The sequence below is a fragment of the Myiozetetes cayanensis genome, unplaced genomic scaffold (assembly GCF_022539395.1).
Source record: "Myiozetetes cayanensis isolate MyiCay16 unplaced genomic scaffold, myiCay2020 scf22, whole genome shotgun sequence".
NCBI classification, from domain to species: Eukaryota; Metazoa; Chordata; class Aves; order Passeriformes; family Tyrannidae; genus Myiozetetes; species Myiozetetes cayanensis.
The window spans coordinates 11,886,489-11,907,432 of record NW_026087434.1 but is presented as its reverse complement, the minus strand read 5'-3'; the positions used below and the strand labels follow the sequence as shown (position 1 = coordinate 11,907,432).

The 20,944-nt window shown below is 43.1% G+C and overlaps 1 protein-coding gene across 1 annotated transcript; it reads right to left on the bottom strand.

Annotated features, from left to right (window-relative positions):
• Positions 1-917: 917 nt before the first annotated feature.
• LOC126642140 (myosin-1B) lies at positions 918-20,082 on the bottom strand. Its single transcript, XM_050319523.1, has 38 exons — positions 19,879-20,082; positions 19,643-19,786; positions 19,395-19,551; positions 19,047-19,074; positions 18,834-18,948; positions 18,659-18,751; positions 18,497-18,560; positions 18,315-18,413; positions 18,123-18,226; positions 17,900-18,038; positions 16,576-16,694; positions 16,332-16,481; positions 15,383-15,553; positions 14,135-14,444; positions 13,445-13,521; positions 13,062-13,149; positions 12,858-12,975; positions 11,934-12,057; positions 11,713-11,849; positions 11,016-11,271; positions 9,710-9,952; positions 9,428-9,604; positions 9,198-9,343; positions 9,020-9,110; positions 8,542-8,931; positions 7,666-7,792; positions 5,903-6,021; positions 5,386-5,582; positions 4,837-5,020; positions 4,586-4,751; positions 4,298-4,422; positions 3,801-4,109; positions 3,502-3,705; positions 2,481-2,606; positions 2,222-2,392; positions 2,030-2,134; positions 1,669-1,764; positions 918-1,208 (listed from the first exon to the last, which is right to left on the bottom strand). Exons 1-38 carry the CDS (start codon positions 20,080-20,082, stop codon positions 1,056-1,058), a joined length of 5,826 nt encoding a protein of 1,941 aa, XP_050175480.1. The 3' UTR covers positions 918-1,055.
• Positions 20,083-20,944: the final 862 nt, after the last annotated feature.

Below are 20,944 nucleotides of genomic sequence, written 5' to 3'. Positions count from 1 at the left end.
ACCAGAGACTTACCTGCAGTGAGGTACTGCCTGTCCTGCAGTGTTCTCTCCAGGGAGTCTTGGCCAGTAGCCCCTGTCAGTTTGCCTGTGGTGCACAGGGGCAGAGACAGGCTGGGATGGAGGTGTGGTGAAAAAAATTATTTGCTTGACTCAGGCAGGAAAAAACCATCATGAAAAAGACCCCAAAGGCTTGAATGGTTCCTTGGCAGATAAGAAGGTTTCTGAGCAAGGAGGCTTCCCACTGCTTTTCTTTCCATGGGGTACATTAAACCAGGACTTAACCACATGGTACAAAAGCTGCATTCCGATTTGTCATCTTTTCTTTCTCCAAAAGGAACTCGATAGCAATCCTTTTCACAGGTGACAATCAATCCCACAAATGTCCTTTCTCAGGTGTCTGGCATGTGACTTTGGGAACATGTTTGAAGATATTATGAGGCTTAACTAGAGGATTCCTTCAGGGCAAGCTGTCCTGTACAGATGTAAAGTCCTTATCAAAGCCTCAAAATCGAATGCTAAGAAGAGTCACTGCTTTTGACCTTGATTATATCGGTAATGAAACAGTACATGTTACTGGATTGGTGCTCAGAAAATTAGTTTCAGAAATGATGAGTGTGTGTATGTGTACGTATGCATGAATTGCCTTCAGTAAATACATCAGTATGTGATCCTGGGCACACATACAGGCTGGGTAGGGAATGAATCAAGAGCAGCCCTGGGGAGAAGAACTTGTGGGTGCTGGTGGGTGAGGCTGGAAAACCCCCTGTGCCCTGGGCTGATCCCCCAGCGTGGGCAGCAGGGCAGGGGGGGATTCTGCCCCTCTGCCCCCTCAAGTGACACCCCCCGGCAGAATAAGAATAAAAAATAAGAATTAGGGATAATGATTAAAATATAACATTCAACTTCTCATTATTGATATGGGAAAAGCTCTACAATTTTTATTTTCTAGGCATTAATTATCTAGAGATTGATGAAGGACTAAGCAGTGATTACAAAATAAAAGTGATAGAATGTCACATTTTTGCAATTCTCTCACTTTACAGCACTGCAGTCATTTACTCTTCACTTTCTGCCCTCTTGCCAATCTCCCGGCTCTTCACTCGGAGCTTGTTGACCTGGGACTCTGCAATGTCAGCCCGTTCCTCGGCTTCCTCCAGCTCGTGCTGGATCTTGCGGAACTTGGAGAGGTTGACATTGGAGAGCTCCTCCTGGAGACATGAAGAAACATAAAATGGGCTTAAAACGGTTTATAATCCTACTGTAACACTGCCCTTAACATGCTGTGGCATTTCCTTTTTTAATAATGAAAAATACCCCTAAGACTATGAGTTAGTATGTAATTCTCTCTAATAGTTCTAGGAGGAATCCAAGGGAATAGCTTAAGTGCTAAATGTTTAGGTGGTTAGTAAGACATACCAAGAACCTAGCTCTAAATATGAAGTGCTAGTGCACTATGGAATTTTTGAATGATTATATATAATTGCAGTTATTTCCATTAAACAATTTTCCAGTTATTTACTGCTACAAAATTAAATATTACAATTTTTGAAGGTGATTTTTTTCTCTGCTAGGCATACATATGAAATAAAGAAAGTGAAAGGAAGCAAAGTCCTACTCCCACAATGTTCAACATGGTTTAAACAGAGGGGAAAACACATCAATACTCACAGCCTCTTCAGCCTGTCTCTTGTAGGCCTTCACCTTCATTTGCAGCTTGTCCACCAGATCCTGCAGCCTGAGAACATTCTTCCTGTCTTCCTCAGACTAGAGAGACAATAGACAAGAAAGAGAGGCAGCCCTTTGACCCTTCTCTACATAAAATAGACAGTAACATTCCTAACTGATCATTGCTGGCCAGTAAGAAAGAAGTGGTTAGCTGGATCTTCCTAACATAACCTGAAAGATAAGTTCTTCTTTCAGTCTTCCCCTTTTTGTGTGTGTGATCCAGGAGGGAGGAAAATTCCTAAGGGCTACATTTTAGCTTTCCTGGAAGAAGAGTGTGTCAATACAAAGAAGCCTCCAGCCTTACCTGGTAGGTGAGTTCCTTCACCCTCCTCTCGTACTTGCGCACACCCTTCACGGCTTCAGCGCTGCGCTTCTGCTCAGCATCAACCTCTGCTTCCAGCTCCCGCACCTGCAATGAGAAGCCCATCCCTGCAGCTTCCCTGGGGTGTCTCTCCAAGGGACAGGGTCACTCATGCACCAGCACAGCCCTGCTCACCCTGGCCTCCAGCTTCTGGATTTGCTTCTTGCCTCCCTTCAGGGCCAACTGCTCGGCCTCATCCAGACGGTGCTGCAGGTCCTTCACCGTCTGGTCCAGGTTCTTCTTCATCCTCTCCAGGTGGGCACTGGTGTCCTGCTCCTTCTTCAGCTCTTCTGCCATCATGGCCGCCTGAGCAGAGCAACAGGTGAGTTGTGGGGCTGGAGACATTTTGGGGACAATACACTGACCATCAGCAATGAAAGGAGCCCTGACTCACATCTGTGATGGCCTTCTTGGCCTTCTCTTCAGCATTGCGGGCTTCCTGGATCGTATCCTCCATTTCGCTCTGAATCTGAGAAATGTCCGTCTCCAGCTTCTTCTTGGTGTTGATCAAGCTGGTGTTCTGTTGAGCAGCATCAGAGATTTGTTATTGTTAGCTCATTTGAAATCAAGAGTATTACAGGATTTTGAATAATTCCAGATATAATTATGATAAAAATTGATATCAGAGATTTTTCTATTAAAATTTCTTATCACTGGGGAAGAAGAGTTTTGTTGTTTTGGTTTTTTTTTCCTCCAAGAATTAATTTTATTAATTCAAAAAAGTGCTTAGCAATATAATATTTGCCACATCTCAGCTACTGAGGCTAGCACAGGAAAGTAACAAAAACAGATTGAGAGAAGTCAGTGAAATGCCTTCTCCTTATCATTAGGGAAGCATAATCTACCCTCAGCAACTAAAAAGAGAAAAATTTGGAATGAAGATAGGTTGGATCCCTTCCAGAATCATCTCAGCACTTGAAACCGGACACTTTCCATAGATTTCAGCACTTGACAACTTGATGACTGTTATGACATGTAGCTCATGTCAAAGCCTGCTTGATATGGGCTACATTAGAGCCAGGAGTTCATCCCCACTTTCTTGCTAACGAAAAAATACATTTTGGATGTAATATGAGGATTCCTCAGTGCTACATTTCAACTGACAAGGAATAAATGTTGCTGTGGTCTCAGAGTTTCCTGACTGGAGCATTTGGCATGTCCCTGTGACTAAAGTGTCTTTCCTCTGGAGATTATCTGAGCATGCAAGTAAGGTAGAAGCATGGGTAGCATTTTATGCAGCTTGGAAAATAGCCAATGTGCACACGTTTCCAGCAAGATCTCTTTTAGTAACTTAATGAATACTTCAGAAAACAGGACTCTCTTTCTCAAAGTTGAGCCTCCAGTGATAACTGGAATAAAGCACAGAAGTGTTCTCCCATTTACCAAGAATGCCATTTCTCACCAAAGGGCCTCACCTGGCTATGGAGGAGCTGCACACGTTCACTGGCATCCATCAGTTCCTGCTCAGCCACTTTCCTCGACCGTTCTGTCTGCTCCAGGGCTGCCCGTAGCTCCTCCACTTCAGCCTGCAGCAGGTTTGCTCTGCGCTCCACCATGGCCACCTGCTCCTTCAGGTCATCCTGGGTCCTGAGAGCATCATCCAAATGGATCTGGGTGTCCTGTAAGAGAGACAAGAGGAGTTACAAGGCATCAGTGTGTGTTTGAGGGCCAAAAATATCAGGGATTTCTCTCTCAGTAACTTTGCTGAACAGACCTTGAGCACAGCCTGGGTGTTTCTCAGGTTCTTTTGTGCCTCGGCAGCCTGGCGGTTGGCATGGCTGAGCTGGATCTCCATTTCATTCAGGTCTCCCTCCATCTTCTTCTTCAGCCTCAGGGCTTCATTCCTGCTCCTGATCTCGGCATCCAGGGTGCTTTGCATGGACTCCACGACTCGGAGGTGGCTTCTCTTCATCTGGTCGATCTCCTCATCTTTCTCTGCTATCTTCCTGTCAATCTCAGACTTCACCTGGTTGAGCTCAAGCTGCAGGCGCAGGATCTTCCCCTCTTCGTGTTCCAGGGAGGCCTGGACAAAAATAAATCTGAATACTTTTCTTGTGACAAATGTTGAACCTGAGGTTTTGAGTAAAAAATAGTGCTGTGATTAGATAATATCTCTGCTTTTATACAACCTCTTTTCCTCTTTTGTCTGGAATGAGAGAAATGACATAGAAATCCAAGACACGTAAGAGAGCAATAAATAATGCTGTGTACCTCAGCTTCCTCCAGGGAGGCTTGCAGTTCAGATTTCTCCTGCTCAACTTGCTTCTTGACCTTCTCCAGCTCATGAATTGCCTTTCCTCCCTCCGCAATCTGCTCGGTGAGGTCGGAAATCTCCTCTGTGGGAACAAAGACCAATGGCTTGCTCAGCCCCAGAGCAGAATGGGAAGGGCCCTGTCCCACCAGGGGGACAGGCACCTTTGTAGCCCTGCAGGCACAGCCCCCTGAGCAATGCTCAGCTTGGGAGAAAGCCCCTCCCGGAGCAGAGGGCCAGGGACTTACGCTGCAAGTTCTTGTTCTCCCGCTTCATTGTTTCCAGGTGGTCCAAGGACTCCTCATAGGCATTCTTCATCTTGAACAGCTCCGTGCTGAGCGAGCGAGACTCCTTCTGGGAGGCCTCCAGCTCAGCCTGTGTTTCCTCATACTTCTGCTTCCATTCTGCCAGGATCTGAAGAGAAAGGGGGCGTGAGGAGGGATGTGGCCATGCCGGGGGATGCTCTGCCCAGGAGTGCCGGGGCTGGGGCCCAAAAGACCTTGTCAAAGTTCTTCTGCTTCTTGTCCAGAGCGGCGCAGGCGGCATTGGATCGCTCCACGTCAATCATCAGGTCCTCCACTTCATTCTGCAGCCTCTGCTTTGTCTTTTCCAGGGAGGCACATTTGGCATTGACAGCTTCCACGTGTTCCTCTGCATCTTGCAGGCGCTGGGCCAGCTTCTTCCTGGCAGAAGGGAAGCACAGGGCCAGCTTAGAGCTTAGAAGGGACTCAGTTCTGCCCTGCCAGGAGAGGGCAGTTGGCCACTTTGGGGCTTTGGAGATGAGCACTTTTCTCACATCCTAAAGGATCCATCCTTTCTGTGTCCTACCACCTAGGAAGGATTAGGCCAGTCTTAGCACTTCTAGCCCTAAAGCCTATGCTTTCCCTTCCAATAGACACTTACTTTCTCCTCCCTTCTCTCCCCTTTGTCACACAGACAGTATATCCCTGCCTTCATCCCAGCCCTGTCTCCCCCCACTCAGAGGCTCCCCTTCCCCTTGCCCAGTCTCAGTGTTCTGCAGTCATTTCTCCTCCCACTGCCCACGTACTTGGCCTCCTCGAGCTCCTCCGTGCGCTGAATCGCGTCTGTCTCGTATTTGGTTCTCCACTGGGCCACTTCGCTGTTGGCCTTGGACAGGGCGCGCTGCAGCTCCCCCTTGGCTTCCTGCTCCTCCTCATATTGTTCCCGCAGCAAGTCACAGTCGTGGCGAGCGGACTGCAGGGCATGGGCCAGGGCGTTCTTGGCCTTGGGAGAGAGTGGGATTGGGTCCAGGAATGGCAATATCCTGGAAAATCTCCTGAGTGAAATGTTGATGGACATTGGTTCTGTTGTGAGTTATGACAAACCACTGAATGAAAATGGAAGATCTGGGAATCTGTAAAAAAATTAATGGATAGGCTACAGGGAAGGGGGAGCAAAACTACTATGGGAGGACTTGGGCTGAATTATGCAAATGTTTTTTTCCTTCCTCTCATCTTTTGATTCTATAATTTCATATGCATCTGAAGCTCCTCCTAGACAGAAGGAATCCAATGGATAACTCAGAATTTGGAAATCCTTCTCACCTTTATCTCTTCCTCTAGATGCCTTTTGAGTTCCTCAATCTGTTGGGTGAAAGCCTGTTTGCCTCTTGACAGCTGAGAAATCAGAGCATCTTTCTCCTCCACCTGTCGGGAATATTCACCTGAGAGAGTTCAGGTGAGTAAAACAACCTTGTTACAACTTACATAGAAATGTTAACCTTGATAATTAAATGCACATATAAAATATTTTGAGTAAATCAAAATTTTATTTCTTTCATGTATTCATAATCACTGATACCTATCCACTTCTCTTACAATCCACAGTATTTACTTAAAGGCAAGATCTGACCTTCGGTGTAAAATCCAGACAGTCTTACTCTTTGTTTGCTCTAAGCCCTTTGCTCCCCTCAAGCGTTAAGCTTACAGATTGAGTACTACAGTGCCATCCAGAAGGCTTATGGCCCACAGGAATCACATGAGGTTTAGCAGGGCCAAGTGCAAAGTTCTGCACCTGGGTTGTGATAACCCCTGGTATCAGTCCAGGCTGAGGGATGAACAGATCGAGAGCAGTGCTGTCCTGGCTGTATGTGCTGGGAGCTCAGAAACAAACGTGTCCTGGCCTCATCCCACAGGGTTTGCAGGGGAGGTGGGTGATTCTACCCCTCTACTCCGCTCTTGTGAAACCCCACCGGGACTACTGCATCCAGCTCTGGGGTATCCACCACAGGAAAGACATCGACGTCTTGGAAGTGAGTCCAGATGTGGCCATGAAGATGATTAGTGGGATGGAGTGCCTCTGCTATGAGGAAAGGCTGAGAAAATTACGATTGTTCAACCTGGAGAAAAGAAGGCTCTGAGGAGACCTTATTGCAATTGTTCAATACTTGACAGGGTTTATAAGAATGATGGGGACAAACTTTTTATCAGGGCCTGTTGCAATAACACAAGAGAATACGTTTTAAGTTGAAGGAGGTTCAATTTAGATTAGATATAAGAAATAAGATTTTTCAAATGAGAGGGGTGGCACAGGTTGTTCAGGGATGTGGTGGATGCCCCATCATTTAAACATTCAAGGCCGGGTTAGATGGGGCGCTGAGCAACCTGATATAGTTGAAGTTGTCCCTGCTCACTGCAGGGGGGTTGGACTACATGACCTTTCTACCTAAACTATTTGATGATTGTACAACATGGTATATGTGCTCAGGTATATCACTATCCTCTTCTGAATGTCTCCTGGGAAGCAGAAGGATGACACCTAGGTTATGAGATGGATGAATTCTTTGAAACACCAGTCATATAATCATAAAATAGTCCAGGTTGAAAGGGACCTTGAAAGGTCATCTGGTGCAACCTTTCATGGGAAAGGGAGTCTAGATGAGGTTATCCAGCGTCCCGCTTGGTCATGTCTTGAAACCCCCTAGTGATCACTCTACCAAGCCCCTGGGGAGTTATTCCAGCGACTAGTTGTTCCAGTCCCTTAAACATATTATTGCTCCTGCTCCAGGCTGACTGTATCTCTCTGGTTCTGAGGAGCCTAATACTCAGCACAGCAATCCAGGCATGGCCTCATCTGTGCTGAGTAGAGGGAAAGATCACCCTCTGTTAACCTGCTGGCAACACTTCTCCTAATGCAGCTCAGGATTCTCTCAGGGTTCTGTTGGCCATCTGCATAACAAAAATGCTTTTCTATCTCATGTTCAAATGCTTTTCTATCTCATGTTCAAATCATTGAGATTTTGACTCTTTTTTTTAAAGGACCCAGGTCACATAACACAAATATTCTCTTAGAAAGACAAATATATTACCAGATTCAGTTTGTAACCGAGCTCTCTGAGCACTAATGTCATTAATTGTGCGCTGCTGTTCCTCCTCCTTTGTCTTAATCTCACTGAGTTGATCTTCTAGGGAGCGACACATCTTCTCCAGGTTTGCCTATTTGCGTGAAGAACAGAAGGAAAGATGATTGGTGGTTCAACTCAGCTTAGTCAGAATCTCAAATCTTACAAAGGAAAAAAAAGTCAATTATTTAGAAGTTAAAATATCTCAAGTAAATTACAGATATTTCTATGAAATTTGCGTCTCTGATTCAAACTTTTGTGTATGCCCTGCCTATTGCAGAGGGGAAGACATAAGTAAGGTCCTTTCCAACCCAAACCATTCTGTGATTCTATGATTCTATACTTAATGCAGACACAAATTTTTATTAATAATTATTACTGTATTAGTATTATACACTAATCTATTGTCAACAGATAAAAAGGATGATGGGACACTGTAAAATGAGGAGCGAATTTAAAATTCTATATGTTGTTCAAAAATTATGTCACTGAAGTATTTAAAGGAGGAAAAGAAACATAGGACTAAAAAGGAGAGGGTAATTTACTACTCTAGGAGCAACTTCTATTTTGGGAGAAATTAAAAAGCAGTAAGGTCAGTGTCTTTCATTTCTGTCATAATATTCTGAACCAAGAAATGACACTCCACAGATCCTTAGGTTAGGTGTTACAGTTTTTTAGACCTCACACAAAGAATTAAAAAATTATTATAAAAATACAGAAAAGTATAAAAAAAAAATTAAGCTGCAAAGTGCAGTTATTTATTCTAAAGTATTACTTCAATTTCTATGCTAAAATATAAGTACTTGATTACATTTGAATTGATTAGAAGAAATAGTTGTGTACCTTGGCTTTGGAGACAGACTCCATGTTACTGGCCAGGTCATCAATCTCCATCTTGAGCTCACTCTTCTCCTTCTCCAGCTTCTGCTTGACACGTTGCAGGTTGTCGATCTGCTCCCCGAGCTCAGCTGTGCTGTCCGCGTGCTTCTTGCGCAGGGCGGCAGCCGTGGCTTCGTGCTGCAGCGTGGCCTCTTCGAGGTCGCGGCGCATCTTCTGGAATTCTGCCTCCCGCTTCTTGTTCATCTCCACCTGAGCTGCCGTCGCCCCTCCTGCTTCTTCCAGGCGCTCGCTGATCTCCTCCAGCTCCCTCGACAGGTCAGCCCGATGCTTCTCTGCCTTAGCGCGAGAGGTTCGCTCGGCCTCGATTTCCTCCTCCAGCTCCTCAATGCGGGCCTGCAGAACACCAGGGACCCTTCTCACCCGTGCCCTCCTCCTGCCTGAGCTGAGCCTGGGGCAGGCAGGGCAAGGAGCAGACACTTGCCTGCAGCTCCTTGATTTTCTTCTGCAGTTGCATGCCCAGGGCTTGTTCATCCTCGATTTTGCTCTGGATCTGGCTGATTTCAAAGTCTTTCCTTTGGGCAAAGCAAAGGGTGTTACAGCTGAAAGCAAAAAGCCAAGAGCTCCAGCCCAGCACTGAGGTGCCCCAGGGCCACACTTACTTCTTCAGTTTCTCATCCAGCTGCTGCTTATCATTCTCCAGATCCATGATGCTGTCCTGGGCCAGCTTCAGGTCTCCTTCCAGTTTCCTCTTGGCTCTCTCCAGGTCCATGCGCAGTTTCTTCTCTTGCTCCAGGGACCCTTCCAGCTGCACACAACAAGGCCATCAGTGCTCCACCAGCCACGTCCAGCTCCATACCTGTCTCTTCCTGCTGTGTCTGCCTGTGCTTACATCGTCCACTTGCTGCTCCAGCTTGGTCTTGGCTTTGGTCAGTGTATTGACTTTGTCCTCTTCTGCCTGCAGGTCATCCAGGGTCTGCTGATGGGCCTCTTGGAGGGCTTTCTTCTCTTTTGTCAGCTTGGCGATGGTCTCGTCCAGGGCTGCCATCTCCTCGGTGAGGTTTTTCACCTTGGGGAAGAAGGGAGCAAGTGTAAATAAAGGAGGTAGATACAGAAGTCCTGGAACAGCAGAGGGCTCTTTTCCGGAGTGTGAGTGAGATTTTCTGCCTCATACCTTGTTTTCTGTGGCGTGTTTTTCCTTCTCCACCTTGGCCAGTGTCAGCTCAAGGTCATCAATATCTTTCTTCAGCTCTGAACATTCATCCTCCAGTTTTCTTTTCTTGGCTGTCAGCTCAGCATTAATCTCTTCTTCATCTTCTGCTCTCTCTGTCAGCTCCTTAATTTTGGCTTCCAACTGGATTTTGGTTTTGATGAGCTGGTCACACCTTTCCTCAGCATCAGCCAAACCGTCAGCTTCCTACACGATTCATTGAAATGCAACAGTTTTCAAATATTTTTTTTTTTTTTTACTGATTTTCAAACAGTGACACAATATTCTCAAAGCAGCTTTACAATCTATTTTGTTGGTAAAACTGAAGACTCTGAGAGTATGTATTTGTTTTAGACTGCCTCCATCCCCTAAAATGAAGGGATATATTATCACACATTTTTAAAGCCTTTAACTGCTCATTCAGTGCTACCAATAATTTGAAGATAGACCTGAAAATCAGATATGGCAGTATGTCCATGGTGTCTTTGCATCATTATACTCCTGTTGCATTTTGGTGAACTGGAAACTGCCCAAGAGCTCCACTGAAGAGAACCATATAGGCACATTTTTTAGATTACAGTGTATAAAAACTGAATGTTATTAATTGTACCATACTCTAAAAGAATGAGTTTCTTGTTGTTGAAGATGAAGAGCACCTGAAAGTACTGGTAAAGATGTTCTTTTAGGCTGTAGACATGAAAATGTCATCAGATGAATCCAAATCCTAGCTTGTAAATAAGTTTTAAGGGAATTATTGCTGCTACCTTTTTATTTCTAGAGAAAAAAAGGAAGCAGTCCACTTTCATAATTTTTTTTCCTGAGGAGCCAAAGACCATAAATGCCAAGGAAATCCCTGACATTTTCAGCCCCTCCTACTCCACCTGAATCCACTTGTGATTCTCCAAATATAAGGTGTTAACAGGACCTCCAGACTACCTTTATTGGTCAGGTGATAACATAATAAAATTGAGTAATATATAAAGTTCTATAAAGATGTGATAATTGCTTTTGTAAGTTACCAGTTACAATTTAAAGTGACATCCTGTAAATTGTGCTATTTTCTGATTGGAAATTGATTATTTCTCTCTTGATTTAAAAGTGTAAGGAAACAGCTGCAAATTTATTATTATTTTGCAGATTTTCTGTGTGGTTTTCCTTCCTATTTTATAAAATGCATGTATGTTTCCACATAAATACTGTGTCTGTTACTGAGACATTTGGGATGATTTTGCATAAGTCACTACAAGAGAAAAACAAGGGCAATGCTCACAGCCTGCACTTGGAGCTGCAGGTCATTTTTCTCCTGCATTAGAGAAGCCATTTTCTCCTCCAGCTCCTTCCGCTTTGCCTCAGACTTCGCAAGCTCTTCCTTGGTTTTCTCAAACTCCTCCTTCATGTTGGCCATCTCCTTCTCAGACTCTGCACTCTTCAGCAAGGGCTTGATCTTGAAGAACAGCTTCATCCAGGGCCAGTGTTTGACGTTCATGAAGGAACGAATGTTGTACTGGATGCAGAAGATGGACTCTCTGAAAGGCAATAACAAAATATATTATGGTACATATTTTAAAATCTATAAAACATATTTAATTTTCTATATTGATATGGATAACATGAAGTTCTACATATAATACTTTATAGTTATAGGCCTGTATATATCCTCTATATGCATAAAATATTTATCATGTAATATTAAATATATATTTCTTAGTAATATTTAGCGCACATTTTATATATAATATATATATATCTCCAAATTCATCAAAAATTAGTACAAAGTGTTGAAAAAAATTTTTTTCCCTAAATTGGGATTTTACACTGTTTCATCTGTTTTCAGGATATACACCTGTATTGGTAAACTGAATTAAAGAGAAATAAATAAGATTTACTGTGAAGAAGCTAATTTTCAATTTTGTACATGCTATTAGTATCTGATAAGGATTGTCCCAGAAGGCTAAGTAAGTATGTACCTCCTCTCCATCATTTTTTTGAACTCCACCCTCATCAGGTAACCCCTGCACATGGCCTGTGTGCGGGTGATGAGCTGTGCCAGCTTCTCATCCCTCATCTCCTCCAGGAGCCCCAGCAGCCCAGCTTTGAAGAACACCTTGGAGAGGGAATGTTGCAGCACGCCACTGTCAGGCAGGGCAAAGCACTGGCCCAGAGTGAGTGAGGGAATGGGGGTTTGTACCTTGGTGTGTCCAAATTTGTACTGGGTGTGGTCCACATCGATTGACCCAAGGAGCTTCTCAGAAGCCTTCTTGCTGTCGATGAACTGTCCCTCTGGGATGGCACTGGCATTAAGCACCTTGTACCTATCGCAGAAAATTGAATATGGAGAAGGTCAGATTCCTGAAAGCTCAATCGAACTTTTACCAACCAATGCCATTGTTCAAATTCTCTGAAGGGGGTTCAAGAGTGGAATAGAGGTGAATAAATCTGAACATTTCAGTTTTCTAGAAATCACACTTGCATGGCTAAATTTGTTTTTAGAAAAAATTCTTCACTTCCCTTAGTTGAGAGATTTTTTGACACAGAATGGATACTGATTTCTGTGGGTAACTGCTGACATATTTCTCATGTTATCTAATGCCTCATCTCTAAATGAGAACTTTATGCGCAAGAACAAAATACGTGGAGAGGTGAAGCAAATCTCAGTCCTAACACATACTATCTTAGTATTTTCCAGCTGGTATAGAACAAGAAGCAAGATACTTTCATTTTCTTTGGTTTTCCAACTAGTTAGTCTAGAATGACTCATAGTGTCTTTATTCACATTTCTGTGCTGATGGCTGAAAGTCATCTTACTTTGCTCTTCAGGTGCCTAAGTCTAAGATAGTCAACTTCATTTCTGGATAGTTAGTTAAAAAATACTTTATCTCATACCAGAATATGAATAAAGGACAAGAACAAATAATTGTCCTTTGAAAATATCTGCTTTTCTCATTAGCTATAGAAAGAAACTGAATGACTAACTTGGACAATTAACTTTTGTATACCTAAAGGTAGTATAATGAACCTCTCCCATAATCCTCACAGCACTTAGAACAATTAGGAAATGCACATTACTCAGCATTTGGGGATATGGTGGAAGGTGGATGACACTTTGTCTGACCTCTGTTTGAAGTCAGCATAGAGTATTCTGCTGGGGAATCCTTTCCTGCAAATCCTGATCCCTTCCAACACGCCGTTACAGCGCAGCTGGTGCAGCACCAGCTCATGTTCCATGGCACCTAATAAATCACAGGATGAATTTGTATTTCATTTTACTGCACATAGAAGAACAGATATATCACAACTTTGAACTTTAACAACTTACCAGGTGTTTTTGTTTCATTAGGAATAAGGCATCGCACAAAATGGGGATGTGTGCTTCGCAAATTGCTCATCAGCTTGTTTAAATTTTCCTTTGGAGCAAGAACAAAGCCATGGGTTTAAAAATGTCACTTAGACAATCTCAATATTAGACGGAGTAAAAACACTGCAATAAAACCATGATAAGCATATTTTTTATAGAGCTTTTAGGCAGTTATGAAAGAATAGTTTTAAGGATTCAGTGAGAATCCTTTATTAGAAGCACATGTGTTTATAATTTCTGAACATAAAGATTTTGTATGTTAGATCAATCTAAAGCTTTTTTAAACTAAATGTTCTGTATTTTTTTCACAATGTGGTAAATTTAGAATGATTATTCTACAGTACCCGGAAAAGAGCTGAGACGGTCTGGAAAGAAGAACCCTTCTTCTTGCCACCCTTCTTGCTGCCACTACCACCACTCTCTAAAAAATAATGTATTTTTTAGAAAGAAATGAACAACAAAAGTGCAAAGAATCTGAAAAATCCTTGTGTGTTCATCTTAAAAAATCTAGTAAATATAACAATATGATCAAAATTTGCAAATGAATACAATGGTTAAAGTTACAACAGGAGAAAATTTTTTTCAGATGGCAGAAGAATGAAAACCAGTGACTTCATTCTGAAGTTCAGAAAATGCAATCAGGAAATAACATCTAATATTTTGCATAGAAAGATATTTAAGGAATTAAATTAATAGCTAGTGAATACACCAAATGCATTACTTATGTAACTTTACAGCTAAGGGTATGCATATATGTATCTGCATGGTGATATATTTGATTGTATTCCCTGAAGTATTTGGGAATGGCCCATACTGCACAAATCTGGTTTCTTAGCTAGTCTGGGTAATGTCGTAGTGGTACAGATCAATTAAAGTCTCTTGGGAACTGTAATATCCTTTGTTTTGCTGATTTCCAAAATGCAGGTGAGGTTTTGGGTTTTCAATTTTAGAAATGTAAGTATTATTGTAAAATATTATTACAAGATTCCTTTTTTTCCTATAAATTATAGGAAAACTGATTTTAAAGAAATCACCTGCTTCTGCCCCACCAACAGAGGCAAAGAGTAAGGCCAGTGTCTTCAGGGATGATTTCTGATACAGCCCCACCACTGTTTCATTCAGGGGGTCCTTGTTCTTCTCCAGCCACCCAGTGATGTTGTAGTCCACTGTGCCAGCGTAGTGCACCAGGGAGAAGTGGGCCTCAGCCTTGCCTTTGCCAGGCTTGGGCTTCTGGAAGTTGTTGGACTTGCCCAGGTGCTGGTCATAGAGCTTGTTCTTGAAAGAGGTGTCAGTTGCCTTGGGGAACATGCACTCCTCTTCCAGGATGGAGAAGATGCCCATGGGCTGGGGAAACAGCAACATGTGAAGAAGGCATGGAAGGAAGAAACAGAGGCAATGTATGTAAGAGAGAGGAAAGGAAGATAAAAATGATACAAAAACCCCTTACTCAAAATGTGTAATCTTATGTTTCTCCAGAAAGGGCATTTTGCTAGCAGATATGCCATCAGTTATACAAAAAACCCTAAGCTCCCCCATAAGGATGGGGGTTGTGATTTGATAAAGATCTACCATGTAGAGATTTGAAGCCCCTGGTGGTCTAGTGGTAAAGGCACGGCGCTATCACCGCCGAGACCCGGGTTCGATTCCCGGTCAGGGCCACTCCCGGGCAGGTGGGGCTCGTTAGCCCTTAAAGAGGCAACCCACCTACGTCCTAAGGACCTCGCTGCCACCGTCCAAGCTTGCTTGGCCCCGGCAGATGAACCTTAGGATTAAAGGGTGGGCTCAGTTCCGCGCACACTGTGTCTCACCTAAAAAATCCAATGCGCAGGCTGGAAGGTGTAAAGACCTTCCCCGGATCTTCGCTTGCGAAGACTGGCCATTATTACCATGTAGAGATTTATTATGTACATATTAGGTGAAAATGGAAAACAAAATGAATGAAAGTAGTAGCATTCAGATGTAAGGAAAACCTTACACTTCCTAAATGATTTTTCTTTGAAACAAGACAGAAAATAGAGCTTGCTCAGGGAACTTACTCACGCAGCATGCATTCAAAAAATGCACACGACAAAATTCAAAATATAAACACAACAGAATCCCACAGGCAGTGAAGAGACAAATGAAAATGTATATGAAACACTTGGAGTTCAGAAAAAATCCTGCTTTGTGCTGCATTAAATGTGAGTGTGGTCTAATTGGAGCACAGAAGATTCTTGTTACCTTTCATATCTGGAAAACTATTAAGTATCTGGAAAACTATTAAGTATCTGGGGGCCAGTAACCTTCTCAATGAGCTCAATGCAGGCAGCCAGGTCCATCCCAAAGTCAATGAACTCCCACTCAATTCCCTCCTTCTTGTACTCCTCCTGCTCCAGCACGAACATGTGGTGGTTGAAGAACTGTTGCAGTTTCTCATTGGTGAAGTTGATACACAGCTGCTCCAGGCTGTTGAACTGCAGAATGCAAAGATTTACTTGTGAATCTCCAGGAACACCTTCCAAATTCCAATAGGTTTTAATTTTAACCCATTAAGGTCTTCATGATTGGGATCTTGAGGAGCTCCTCACTCCCCATTTCCCAGGAGAGGAGATTCTGAGCAATTAACTTGAAGGTAGCTTCTTTTGTGCCCCTTAAGTACCCACTTAACATTCCTGCATACAGTGGGCAGGGGGAAGAAAAACATTCCTGCCTAGTTTCCAAGAACCAGCAAAACCATGACACCCATTAAGGTCTCCATGACTGGGATCTTGAATTTCCAGTGCTGCTCTAATATATCTACCTTTCAGGCCCTTGCACCATCAGAACATATTTTAATCCAAGTCCAACTTTTCTTTTGTTTCTTTTGTTTGAATTTTTGTACACCACCAAGCATTTAGAGGGAATATTTCCAAGCATTTAGAGGGAATCTAGCATTAAAAATATCTCTATTGAAGAGAGGAAAGATTTAACTTCCACAAAATCTGTCTCTGCTATTAATTACCAGTTGTTCAAAATTTTCATATCATTTTTCAATGTAATTTTCACTTCTGCATGCAACAACAGCCATCTACAAAAATCTGCAGCCCTGTGGGACACTAAATACTATGGAAAACCAGAAGGATGCCATTCCTACAGGAATAGCAGGATTAACCAATAAATAAAAATAACCCATAATTTAAAAAAAGCACAACTCTAATTTCCAAAATATTCCAATTTCTTAATGCCCCTTCCAGGAAAGTTTCCTCCTCTTACATCAAAGATCTCGAAGCCAGCAATGTCCAGCACACCAATGAAGTACTGCCTGGGCTGCTTCGTGTCCAGCTGTTGGTTGATGCGAACAACCATCCACAGGAACATCTTCTCAAACACAGACTTTGCCAGGGCACCCACTGAATTGTACACCTAAGAAATTATTAAAGGAAAGTTACCATCCATGGCAAAAGAGAAAGTTCACAGTTTTTAATTCATTTATTTTCTATCATCACTTGTCTCTTACCTGCTGCACCGTTTGGCCCTTGGTCACATATTCATTCCCCACCTTGACTCGGGGGTAGCAGAGGGCCTTGAGCAGGTCTGCTGAGTTCAGACCCATCAGGTAGGCAGCCTTGTCAGCAACTGAGGAAACAAGCGTAAAGCAGAATTAGATATTAGTTCTCCAGTGGATGTATTTTTCAGTAATTCAGAATCATTTCTGCAGAAGCTACATATACATTGTCATGTTTGCTTATTCTTCCCATTTAATCTATATTATTCATAAAAGCAAAGATTATTCCAATACCTTTACACTGAAAACGCAAATTTTGAAACAAGTGGCGAGACAGACAAAAGGGCCGAGGGCCAAGAAAATGGCAGATCAAGTCACAATTGATGAATAAACAGAATAGGAAAGTGGTTGGTATTGAAATGCACTGTACTGAAAACTGTAGTCAGTGAAATTCCACTGTCATTGGAGGAAGAGAGATAGATTACTTAGCTATTATGCCAAAAGTATGAATCTTATACTACTTCCACAGTGGGACCATATTGTCCCTACAGATAAATATCACACATGTAAGTCTTTGCCAGTTCTCATTTTATCTGCAGTTGGACTAGATCTGCAGTTGGACTAAATACAAGCACCACAGCACTGCATATTCTCTGTCACCACTTTCCTATTTGCTGACTGTCCCGTCTCACAGTGAAGGTGACAGTGAGCACTAGTACTATTTACAGGGTTCTTCAACGTGAGAAAACCAAACCTCATTATGTAAGATAGAGACACAGATGATAATTTGTAGCTCCTTTTATTTAATTTTATGTGTTATTTGCAACAATTTAAAGTACATTTTTCAATAGAAAGACTAAGGTATGAAATAAGAACAAAACTGGAACAAATGTTTTACTTCACTTTTGTAGACCAATTCTTTTATGTGTGTGCATATATATATATATAACTCTTTACTGTGATTATATTCAAGTAATAATTTGTAGCCTATTCTTCTGTAACTATTCACTAGTAGTTCAGAGCTGCTCTGGGAAACTGCCATTCAAGATAGCAGCAAAGCTTGTTTATTTCTACCTGGTTCCTACTCTGTCACTCAGTCAAACCATGCTTTAATAGTCACTGGACTTAATATTTTGCATTGTTCAAACTAATCTGCAGCTTCCACTGAGCTGTCTTCCTCCAGAGGACAATGTGTCTGGTTAGGACACACTTCTATTCTTCAATACTGTCACTGGGGAAAACCATAAGCTGAGTCAGTGATTCTGACCCTGAATTGCTACCTGTATTTTTGTCAGTGTTTGGTATCTACAGTGCTTTGGTATATGTTTGCTGGTACCTTCAGTGCCATCAGGCTCTGCCTGCTCCTCTCGTTGTTTCTGCTTGAACTTCAGGTTCCCGTAGTGCATGACTGCCCCTGTCAGCTTGTAGATGGCTGTTTTCTCATCAGCACTGAAGCCCAAGATGTCAATGGCACTCTAAAAAAAGAGTCACTAGAGTAAGTAACCCAGGTGTTAAAGGTCAGAGAAATAAAGCTTCACCTAGAAAACTTCTGAACTTACGTCCGTGGCCATCAGCTCTTCCTGGTCGTTAATGCTGGGAACAGTGATCTCACCTTGACTCACATACTGGTAGTCATATGGGTTGGTGGTGATCAGTAACATCTCTGAAAATAGAACAGACACAGGTCAAATGCAACATAAAAGAGTTAAATGTAGTGACCTTTGCCTGGAGGAGCTAGTGATTGTTCCTACCAATTAGCTCTGGCTTCTTGTTGGACATGATCTGATAGAAGATGTGGTAGCTTCTTTCCGCCTTGAGCTGGAAAGTGACTCTGGACTTCTCCAGCAGATCTGACAAGGATGGCAGGACAGAGTTAAGCACAAGAACTGAGGAAGGCTGGAAGGAAAGGGATCAGGCCAGGAGAGTCTCTTACAAGTTTCAATGTCAGCAGAAGCCAGTTTGCCTGTGGCCCCAAAATGGATTCTGATGAATTTGCCCTGAAAGCAGCAGCAAAGTCAATTGAGATGTATTTTACCAACTCCCGCTGTAAGAATATTTGAGTTGGTGTCAACTGTTGTCCCAGTTAGTAACTCACAAAGCGTGAGGAGTTGTCGTTCCTCACGGTCTTGGCGTTTCCAAAGGCCTCCAGCAGTGGGTTGGCACTGATGATTTGATCCTCAAGTGTCCCCTAAAACAGAAATCTTCTTGTCATGATTCAGCTTCTGAATAAATTTGATAGTTTCAGGTTCCTACCCCTGCAGGGACCTCACCTGCATTTTGCCTGACGACTGCTCCTCCTTTTTCTTCTCCCCACTGGCTGCAATTGTTGCAAAGTACTGGATGACACGCTTTGTGTTCACAGTCTTCCCGGCCCCAGATTCTCCGCTGGCAGAGCAAGGGAAGAAGCAGAGAGCGTGTGGTCAGGCAGGAGGGGCCCTGGCCCTGGGCAGCCCCACAGGGACCCGAGCAGGGGGTGTACGTACGTGATCAGGATCGACTGGTTCTCCCGATCTGCGGAAGAGGCAGAAATACAGTACTTAAAACTCAATGAACAACAGAAAGAATGAAACATAGTCAGGTAAGTTAAATGTTTTGTCTCAAGTCAGATTGACTTAAACAAAGAAATGAACATCCAAAACACATCACTGTGTGCAGAGATGTCCTTCCATTAAAAGAGTAGAAACAATGTTATATAGATTGTAAACTCCACAAAAGTAACTGTGGTTTAGAACCATGAAAGCCTTGAAAAAGTCCCTTCATATTGCTGAGACAGAGTATCCCGTCAGAGAATTTAATGGTCCAATCCCTCTGAGACAGACAGAGCCACTCACCAGTCAGCATGAACTGATAGGCGTTGTCAGAGATGGAGAAGATGTGTGGAGGGGCCTCCTGGCGCTTCTTGCCTCGGTAGGCCAACACCACCTCCGGGTTGTACACGGGCAGCCACTTGTAGGGGTTGACAGTGACGCAGAAGAGACCCGAGTAGGTCTGCCAGGAAGGGACACAGCACGTTGGCTTCCCCTGGGCCTGGCAGAGCAGTTCCTGCAGCTGCCCAAAGGAAGCTGCTGCTGCCACTTACGTAGATCATCCAGGCTGCGTAACGCTCTTTGAGGTTGTACAGCACAGCGGGTTCGTGGAGGTGGGTCATCATGGCCATGTCCTCGATTTTGTCGTACTTGGGAGGGTTCATGGAGAAGATTTGATCTTCCTTCACGGTCAGGGTCTGTCAGAGGGAAGGAAGGGACATGAATGGGTGTCAGTTAAGAATCCACAGTGGGAAGGAAATGCTGTTTGTAAATCTTGTATTTTACTCACCTCTCCCCCTTCAGTCTTGACAGTGACCTTCCCTGATTCCCTGCTCTGGATCGTGCTTTTCACATAGGATTCCTTTGCGTGTACCACAAAGACGGATGACTTGGCATCGAAAGGCTTGTTCTGGGCCGCAATTCTCTCCTTCTCTGACTTTCGGAGGTAAGGAGCCGCCTCCCCAAAAATGGCCATCTCAGCGTCTGTCGACATGGCTGTGGTTTATTATGGCCAATGCAGCACTGCCCGTGAGGGTAGAGAACACATTACAATAGTGCCTCACAGAAGAAACACTCCTAGAGCACAATGGATTCCTCTGCTTTAGGTATTGACTGAATTGCCACTCTTTTTTTTTTCTGCTGCTTCATGATTCTGCTAAGAAATTTTATTTACTTTATTTCTTTTTTTGTGTAGTCAGATCTTTAAGCCTACTGGACAATTGCATTTACAGAGGAATGCTTTATGTGTTTTGTATTTGATTTTGGTTTGTGATTTTTTTTTCCATTTGTTGTATTAACAGGATAAACAGATCATTCCCAAGGTTCTAAACCCTGCACTCAATAGATACTCCCAATTTTGGAATTTTGAAAGCCTTCTCATATAATTTTTGTTTAGCACCTTTCAGAGAATGTGATTTGTTTACAATAAAACACTGTAAGAGGCACAGTACAGCGAATATGTACAGAGGGAGTATTATTAGCACTTCTTATTAAAGACATTCCTTTCAGATAAAATAGCCCAAGCTGTAAAATATTTCAATTATTTCACACATCCAGCAAACAAAACTGATTATTCTATTTTGTAATAGAAAAGCTTCAGTTCATTCACTACTTTAAAAAACTCAGCAAATCATAATCTGTTTGTTATTGAACAATAATTGTCTTGACTCTCATGCAATTGTGAAGCTGGAATCTGGGTTTGCAGCAGTCAGTGTGCTGGAGGGAAGAGAGGCCATCCAGAGGGAGTTTGACATGCTGGACAGGTGGGCCTGTACAAACATCATGAAGTTCAACAAGGCCAAGTACAAGGTCCTGAACCTGGGCCAGGGCAACCCCTGGTACCAATCCAGGCTCGG

What these genes read in the sequence shown, in the direction of transcription:
- LOC126642140 (XM_050319523.1), bottom strand. Translation starts at nt 20,082, where the DNA reads ATGTCGACAGACGCTGAGATGGCCATTTTTGGGGAGGCGGCTCCTTAC. An exon ending in AACCAGTCGATCCTGATCAC is followed by an intron (nt 18,949 to 19,046) that starts GTACGTACACCC and finishes TTGCTCTGCCAG; the next exon opens with CGGAGAATCTGGGGCCGGGA. An exon ending in ATCTAGAGGAAGAGATAAAG is followed by an intron (nt 5,583 to 5,902) that starts GTGAGAAGGATT and finishes CTCTCTCCCAAG; the next exon opens with GCCAAGAACGCCCTGGCCCA.